Source organism: Oenanthe melanoleuca, chromosome 23, assembly GCF_029582105.1.
Source record: "Oenanthe melanoleuca isolate GR-GAL-2019-014 chromosome 23, OMel1.0, whole genome shotgun sequence".
NCBI classification, from domain to species: domain Eukaryota; kingdom Metazoa; phylum Chordata; class Aves; order Passeriformes; family Muscicapidae; genus Oenanthe; species Oenanthe melanoleuca.
In genome coordinates this window covers 693558-702312 of record NC_079356.1, presented here as the reverse complement: position 1 = coordinate 702312, position 8755 = coordinate 693558, and the positions used below count along the sequence as shown (strand labels likewise).

General features: G+C 48.1%; 1 protein-coding gene across 1 annotated transcript in view; it reads left to right on the top strand.

Annotated features, from left to right (window-relative positions):
• The window catches only part of MATN1 (matrilin 1), a 10325-nt gene extending 4256 nt beyond the window's left edge, over positions 1-6069 (top strand). The window contains exons 3-5 of the mRNA XM_056508903.1: positions 2255-2540; positions 4321-4401; positions 5849-6069. Coding sequence (XP_056364878.1) covers positions 2255-2540; positions 4321-4401; positions 5849-5898 — 417 coding nt within the window. The 3' untranslated portion in view covers positions 5899-6069. The remainder of the gene's footprint in view (positions 1-2254; positions 2541-4320; positions 4402-5848) is intronic.
• Positions 6070-8755: the final 2686 nt, after the last annotated feature.

Genomic DNA, 8755 nt, shown 5'->3' with positions numbered 1-8755 from the left:
AAAGATAAGGGAATTAGGAATAACAGTTCTTTACTAGGAAAATTAAAATAGAAATACAGTAATACAAAAGACTGACAGAGTCAGGATACAACCTGACACCCCATCAGTCAGTCAGGGTGTTGGCAGCAGTCCCATTCAATGGTGGCTGCATCCTCCTGCAGTGGCAGATGTGGTTCAGTTGGAACAGTGCTCCTGTAGAAGGTGCAGTTTCCTCTGAAAGTCCAGGGATGATGTGGAAAGGTCTGGTTTCCTCTGGAATCCAGTGGGTAAGGGCTGCTCTGGTGTTCCAAATCTCAGTTTTTATCTGGGTAGGAAATGTTTGGCTCCTCCCCCTGGGTGGAGCATCTCCCAATGAGATGATGTAATTTTATCAGTCATGCACTGGGACTCAATGGTCATTAACAGGAGATATCTCCTGGAGGGAGGATGGGCTGTGGGAAAGATAAAGAACACTGCCCCAGCTGGTTTAACAGATGAGGATAGAATATACAGCCCTGGCCACATCCTACATTGCAGCCCAAGACAGTTCCTCTTTGGAGGAGTTTCTGCTGGGCAGGGTGGAGTTTTAGCCCTTGGGATGGGATGGACAGGGTGGAGTTTTAGCCCTTGGGATGGGATGGACAGGGTAGAGTTTTACGCCTGGAATGGGTTGGACTGGATGGAGTCACATCCCCTTAGAATGGGGTGGACTGGGTGGAGTTTTACCCCTGGAATGGGATGGGAAGGATGGAGTTTTACCCTGTGGAATGGGATGCACCCCAGTCTAATTGCTCACACAAATATGGAAGAAACCTGCAGGGGGAATTTAGAATTTGGAGGTTCCAGCACCTTAGGGTTGGACAGGGCCTGGAGAAACCTGGGATGGTGGAAGGTGGTGGAACAAGAGCTTTAAGGCCCCTCCTAACTACCCAAGCCAGTCTGGGATTTATTTGTCGTTGTTCAGGAAACCCAGCCCAGCACCAGAGGCACAGGGAGGCAAAAACAGCAAATCCAGGAGTTGTAGGGTCACATGTGGCTTGGCTGCATCAGCCTCAAGGCCAGGAAAGGCAAAGAAAAAGCAATAAAACAATGAACAAAGCACAGATACGGATTAAGGAGGAGCCTCAGGCACATTAATAAGGAGCTCTCCTCAGCTGCTGCTGTAGGAAAAGCGCTCAGTGGCCACACACTGATGTGTCTGAGCCCCATGAAATATGAATGCCTCGAGACCTGCCCCTTGCTGACCCCCTCAGCACATTCCCAGTCTCTGACACCCTGTGTTAAATGGATCCAGCCCCTGGGAATTCAGTCAGGAATTGCTGAATTCTTCCCTTCCTTTTAACTTCTCTCTCCACCACTAGATGGGACTCGGGGCCAGCACATAACCAGAGAAGTCAGGAGCTCGTGAAAAACCAGTGTTTACAAAGCACTCTAACATCTTATGGGGCTGTTCAGCTCTTATAAAACAAAAGGTTCTTATAAAGTGTATTTATAGAATTTATTCCTCTCTGGTGATAAAACTTTGTACCTTGTCTCTCCCTCCTCTCTTGTCCCTGCAAGGAAATCTCTTATCTGTCTATAAGTTATTGCTGTGGGATAAACAAGTGCTTAAAATGAGACTGCAAAATTGTTCAGTGAGCTGAGCCTCGGAAAAAACAACAAAATTTGATATATCCAGAGAAGGAAAGGCAAAAGGGGGATAGGGAAACATTCCCAGTGCCTGGGCATGGACAAGTAGAAACAAATATTTTGAATCAGGGCTTAATTAATACCACCCAAAATGGGAAAATTGCATTTCAGATCAATAGAAACAGGTAAATTGCAGATCAATCTCTTGGCAGAGCAGGATGATCCCTGGACAAATTTAACTCCCAGTGGGGGCTGCAATTTCAGACAGAGCCCCAGCTCAGTTCTGCTGACCACGGGTCTCCACTTCAGGGGGCTTTGCCACTCAGCGGCTCGTTAACAGGGGTTGATTAGCAGTGGCTGACACTCTTTTGGAAACTCACACCATTTCCTTCTGCTACATTATCACTTCCATATCAGTGAGGTGGTGTTACCATCACCTGTCCTTCCTTGCAGCCCAAATCTTGCTCTTGTTGATATTGGATGGGGAATTCTAGTTAAATTCTACCTGCAAAAATTTGGCCTCTGTTTGACCTGGCTGAAAGGAGTGTCTCCAAAACCTTGTTCTTGTGGCCACAGTGCCCATGGCCTGGTAAATTTTAATAAAATCTCTGCTTGTAAAATAACTTTGGCCCTGTTTGGCTGAAAGGAGTCTGGATCAGTGGAGGTGAAGGGGGAGGTTCTCAATGAGGATCTGGAGCTGGGGGTGCATGAGGATGCCCAGCCTGGCCGGGGTGGCACTGTGCCAGCCCCGTGCCCCTGGCAGGACCCCGTTCCCACAGGATTTCGGATGTTTGCCGTGGGAGTCGGCAACGCCGTGGAGGACGAGCTGAGGGAGATCGCCTCCGAGCCCGTGGCTGAGCATTATTTCTACACCGCTGACTTCAGGACCATCAGCAAGATCGGGAAGAAGCTGCAGATAAAGATCTGTGCTGGTGAGAGGGGACTGGGGCTCAGTCACAGCATGTGTGGGGTGGAAATGCCCCTCAAGAAGCTGCAGATGTGTAGGTGAGAGCAGATTGGGATGGAGGTTTATTCAGTTTTATTGGGATGGAGGTTTATTGACAGTGCTTGAAGGCTGGAGTGGAGGGATGAAAATGTCCCTGGAGAAGCTGCAAATCTTCAAACTTTGTTGGTGAGAGAGGATTGGGATGGAGGGGTTCAGTCAGTGTTTGAAGAATGGAGTGGAGAGAGGAAAACACCCTTGGAGAAGCTGCAGTTCTTCAGTCTGTGTTGGTGAGGGGGGGATTGTGATGGAGTAGAGGGATGGAAATGCCTTTGGAAAAGCTACAGATGAAGATCTGTTGTTGAGAGGGGATTTGGAATTGAGGAGTTAGGCCAAGGCTGGAGTAGAGGGGTGAAAACACCCTTGGAGAAGCTGCAGTTCTTCAGTCTGTGTTGGTGAGAGGGGACTGGGGATGGAGGGGCTCAGCCAAGGCCGGAGTAGAGGGATGGAAATGCCCTTTTAGGTGGGTGTTATAAAAATCTCCCTGTTCCCAGTGTGTGGAGCTGGCAGAACACACGGCAGGATCAGGAGACATCAATATTTTGGGCGGTTGCCTGAAGCAAAGCAGCCTCCACACCTCAGCTGTGTCCCCTTCTCCCAAATCCCCTTCTCCTTCCTCTTTCCTCCACCTTTCTGCCCCTCTTCTTCAGAAATTATGAATTTGTCTCCAGGTTCCTAAAAATGGGATTTCCTTTCCTCTGGAGAAGCTGGAGGGGGATAAGCCCCATGTCTGCAGGCACAGGATTGCAAGGCAGAGACTCTTTGTCAAATCTCCTTTAAAAACTAGGATCAATCCAAGAGCAAGAGGATGAGATCTATATCAAACCCCCAACAAATTGTAGTTTAAAATTATTCAAATACATTTAAGCGCTTCAGCCTTAAAAAAAAAAAAAAAAAAAAAAAAAAGGTAAATTTCAGAAAAGCTATTTGTTTGTAAAATACCAATTTGGGTAAATAAGTTTACATTTGAGAACTAAAATTAAAGGCAAGCAAGGAGATATTTGCATTTCTTTGATTTCCAGTGCCAGTTTGCATTTCTCAACAGCTGCCTGGAAATCTTCTGTTAATCTCCAGCTTTAGGTTACTCCTGGCTGGTTTAAACCTGTTGTGCTTTGGTGCCAGAGATTCATTTCCATCAAAAATGCTCCCTTTTATTTACTCCTGCTTTGCTCAGCTCAGAGTGGCCTTGTACCCCCTCCCTTTCTTTCCCAGTCATCTTTTTCTTCCTGTCCCAGTCTAAGTTGATTTTCCTTGAAGAACAGATGTAAATTAGTGACATGAATTAACAAACTGATTAACGCTCACGGTTCCACCCTGTCAAGGACTGCAGTTACTGAACAAAGCTCAAACCAGCCTTGATGGCAGCTGTGACTCCAATTTTTATTGGATGTTGTTGTGGAGACAGAATTTGGTTTTATTTGGTCAGACTCAAATTTTAGGGCAAACTCGAAGCAGCAGGAGCAGAGCTCAGTGGATTTCCATGGAGCTGGAAACCCAGGAAAGACTTTTCATGGCTGAAATAAGAGAAAAGTGACTCTGTTCGTCTGAGGTTAAAGCCAGAAGAGATCAATCAGATAATTAGAAATAATTATATTTTGATTTTCTTCCCATTTCTGACATAGAAAATAAGAACTGTTTTACTGGGCTCGGGGATTTTGATTAAAATAAATTTTTTGTGCCACTCATCCTCTTGCTGTTGTGACCCGCAGAGGAAGATCCGTGTGAGTGCAAATCCATCGTGAAGTTCCAGACCAAAGTAGAGGACCTCATCAATTCCTTGCAGCAGAAACATATCCTTCGGAAGTTTGGCCAGGGCTGGGTGGGTTGGGCTGGGATTTCTGGAGGGACCATGGGAAAGGTCTGTTCCTGGGGGAAGGAGTCGGGCTGGGCTCGGGGAGGTGGGGATGAGGCCCCTGGGGGTCAGATGTGGGCAGAGCTCTGGGCTGATAGGGGGAGTTGGTCAAAAGTTGGGCTTGATGGCCCTGGAGGGCTTTTCCAAGCTCTGGGATGCTGGGATTGTGGGGAGATGGGTCCTGAGGGAGCTGGAATGGGAGGAGGGAATTCCCTCAGAGCAAATGTCCAACACTGCCTGAATTCCATCATGGACAGGAGGGACAGAGGGTCCTGTGCATCAGAGCACTCAGACTGTGCAGTGGGTGCTGTGGGTGATCCACATGGGTACATCCACCCATCCCACATCCTCCCAGCTGGCCAAACTCAGTGCTGGGAGATCCATCCTGATGGAACTGTTCCCTGGAAGCATCTCCAGCCAGGTGAGCTGGGTCCATCAGAACCAACCTGCTGGGCCTGAGTTCCGCCATGCTGGGCCTCTCATAAAGTGGGAGAAAGAGATAAAAAAAGCCACAAAAAATTGTGAGTAGGATTAAAACTTCTCCTGAAGAAAGGAACTCATGGAGCCTTGGGGTGGCTCACAGGGGCAGGGAGATTTCTCACCCCTGAGGATCAGGAGAGGATCTAATTTTGAAAGCAGAGCTGTGATCCCTTCACACATTTCTGGGCGCTGCTGTGGCACTCTCACAGTTCTGTTCCTCCTGCGGGGTCAGGCCCAGTGAAACCCGAGACTTGTGTGATGCAGACTCACAGGAGGTCACAGCTCTCACCCCTCCCAGGCACACCAAGAGCAGGAATTAGTGAGAAGAACTCCAGGAGAAGCTCTCTGCTCCTCTCCTCAGGGTCAGGAGCTCTGCCAGCCCCTGTGACACTCCCCAATCGTTCTCCTGCTTTTCCTGCTCCTGGAGTGAGCCGGTGGCTGTGGGAGGATGTGTGAGCACATGATGGGTGTGAGCACAGAGGCACAGGCAGCTCCTTCCTCTCTGAGATCCATCTTCCTGAGCAGCTCTGGGAATGCCAGAGGGGATGGGGGCAGATTCCCTCTGCTCCTGCTCCCGTCCTTTCCTGTGCTGCCAGCCTGGGATCCTGGAATTATGGAGTGGTTTGGGTTGAGAGGGGCCTTAAAATTCATCCCATCTCACCCCTGCCCTGGCAGGGATACTCCCACTGTCCCAGGCAGCCCCAGTGTCCAGCCTGGCCTTGGGCAGCCACAGCTGCTCTGGCAATTCCATCCCAGCCCTGCCCACCCTCCCAGGGAACAATTCCTGCCCAAGATCCCATCTAAACCTCTCCTCTTTTAGTTAAAACCTTGGCCCATCACTCTGTTCCCACACAAGTCTCTCTCTGAACATTCTGTGTCATTTTTCCTCCTTAACTCCTCCTCACTGGAAGCTGTGGCCAAAAGGATCGAAGCCCTGGAGAACAAGATCATCTAAAACCCCACACCAGCAGTTTTTTACCTCCTTCCCAAACTAACAGAACCAGAATTGCTCCACTTTTCAGGGAGGGCAGCTCAGCCCCAGAGCTCTGGGCAGCTTTTATTAAGGTCTAGGCTACCTGCATTTGTTTAAAAGGAAGAATTATTACAGTAGAGCAGAGTTTGTATAAAGGGCAGAGCACAGGGTGTGACTGAGAGTTAGACCAGGCTCAAGTTGGTTGCATCCTATAGAGTGCATATATAAAAAAAAAACCCAAACAAAAACAAAAAAAGCAAAAAAAAAAAAAAACTGGAAAGATTTTTTTTTTTATTCAAAGCTTAATATATATACAATGTGTTAATGAGTACTTGATGATGAGTTCTGTGAATCCTCTGTTGCAGCTTTTGTTTCTATGCATGAGATAATTTAATTTAAAAGTTGGAGTGACTTCGAATCACTCTCAGCTGCTGGGTGTAAACCCAGAGCTGAGCTCCTGGCTGTTGTCAGTGCTTAGATGAGGTTTAGTCCTGATCCTGAGCTCTGCAGGCTGGGCCAGGATGCTCCTGGCTGGCTTTATCCTCAGCTGTGGAACAATAACGGGAAAACTGTCCTGGCAGGGAATGGGGGCAGTGTCCAGTGCCCTGGGCTGAGCCTGCTCTGGGGGAAGTGCAGGGACCCTCTGCGGCCCTGAGTGCCACCAGCCAGGAGATGTCCCCTGCTCTGGGTGACCTGACAAGGTTCAGGGACCCTCTGTGGCTCTGCCACCAGCCATATGTGCCCTGCTGTGTCCCACACTCTCAATCCATGCCCACCCCAGAAATGCTGCTGGAGCTGCCCTGGCAGCAGAGCCTGGATCTTCCCTGGCTCCCCTCACAGCTCCTCCAGGTTCACCTTGCAGACTCCTGCATTCCCAGGAATTTGGGCTGGGAGCACCTCAGGCTGCCTGTCCCTGCAGCTGTACCTGGCACCGCCGGATTTGGGGTTGTTTAGGGGGTTTTATTTTTTGTATCAAAATATTTATACTTGAGACTACGTGAGAAAAGCTTTTTGGGGTGACTTGGCCTGTTCAGAAGTGTCTCCAGAGCAGATGTGGTTTGGTTTTGGGGAAATATTAAAAGATTGCTGGAAATTTGGGAAGCCAGTGTCGTCCTTTGTGCTGCCTGACAACACCACCTCTCCAAAGGCTCGTTAGGGGGAGGAAATCACCTCATGTCACATCCTCTCATCTCTGTGAAGGGGAAGAAATGAGTCCAGAGAGAAAGCCAGAGCCTTCTCTCCAAACAGAGCTTCTTTTACAATAAAAATAATTTCTTTCACTCCTGGAGACGCAGGGACGAGTCAAGCACTGAGTCAAGGACTGCAGGCAGCTCTTGATGGCTAAACCTCACCCTCTCAGGCAAATCCTGACTATCCCTGCTGTAACCCCTCCAGCTCCTGAACTCCTTGGGATGAGTTCTTGTCTATTTTTACACAGAAATTCTGGATGTTTCATGTTTGTGTCTCAACAGGAGCAGATCCTGTTACAATCACTTGTGGGATTATTCCAAGTGCACTTTGAGAGCCTCTGAGCCACTTCTCTTTACAAATCAGAACAAATTAGATGTGCAGGAACCTCCTAAGCCCCTCTCCCAGGGAAGTAAGCCACTCCTGCTGCCACCCAAGGAATCCTTTTCCTCATGTGGAATCACTTTCGCTCTTAAATATATTTGAAATAGGAGCAGAAAAACCCTGCAGGAAAGTAGAAGTTGTTTCTACATATTCTGGTTCTCAGCTTTATTCTTATTCTTCACTCTGTTTTTCTCTTCTTCCATTTCCCCCTCTCTTCAATCAGCTGATCAGAATTCATCCCCATCTGATCAGAATTCATCCCCATCTCATAAGGTAAATCATTGATTAATTCGCTTCTATTTTCAGCTAAAATCCCTTTGCCCATCATGGAAATTAACTCCTGTGGGTAATTCCCTTATGTCCTTATTTATTTATTCTTTAAACACCCTAAAAGTAAAAATTTAATGGCCTCAGGATCTGGAGGATGGATTTGATTATAATTCCTGGAAATGCTCACACTGGGAGGTTTCACTGTTGTCATCTTGCAGCTGAAGCCATTTCCATGATTTTCCAGGAAATGAGAGAAATTCCTGGCTGAATCTTTGAGCCCACTTTGAGCCCAACATCTTCCATAAAACTCATTTTTTGGGGAAAGAACAGTTTGCAGCCCTTTGTGGGGAGGCTGAGCCAGGCACGGCCGATCCTGAGGCAAGGATTCCAATCCCAGTTCTTGGATGGGAAGGGCTGATCTGAGCATTGCTCCAAAGAATCTCCAGGCAGGGCCTGGGGGACTGGAGCCTTCCTCAGCCCTGGAGTTCCTTGTTGTTCCTGGAGTTGTTTCAGGAGTGCAGACACAGCAGCTCTTCTTCCCTGTGGTTTTGTAAGCAGAACAGACCTTTATATCCGTGTTTTGCTCAGCATTTCCCACCATTTCTCTGCCCATCCATCCCCTCTGTCAATCAAGGAGCAATCTCCAGATTTCTCTGGTTATTACTGACTAAAACCCCAATCCCAGCTAAACCTGGATCACCCCTCACCCAGGAAAATCCCCCTCAAGGAGCCCAACCTCAGATTGGGCCACACATAACAAAAAAAAAAGGAACTTTTTCCTCCCAGTGCTCCAGGGCCAAGATCCATTGCCAGCCCAGAGTTGTTTCTGTGAGGAATATTCGGGTTTTGGTGCAGATAGAGCAGAACTAAACAAATTAACAATCCTTCTTCCTCCCTTCTCCCTTCCCCTTAAAACAACAAAAGCCATCCCTGAAGTAAATTAGTCAGTGGGCTTCTGACGCCCTAATTAGGCTTCATTAATGGATTGCCCAGGGGC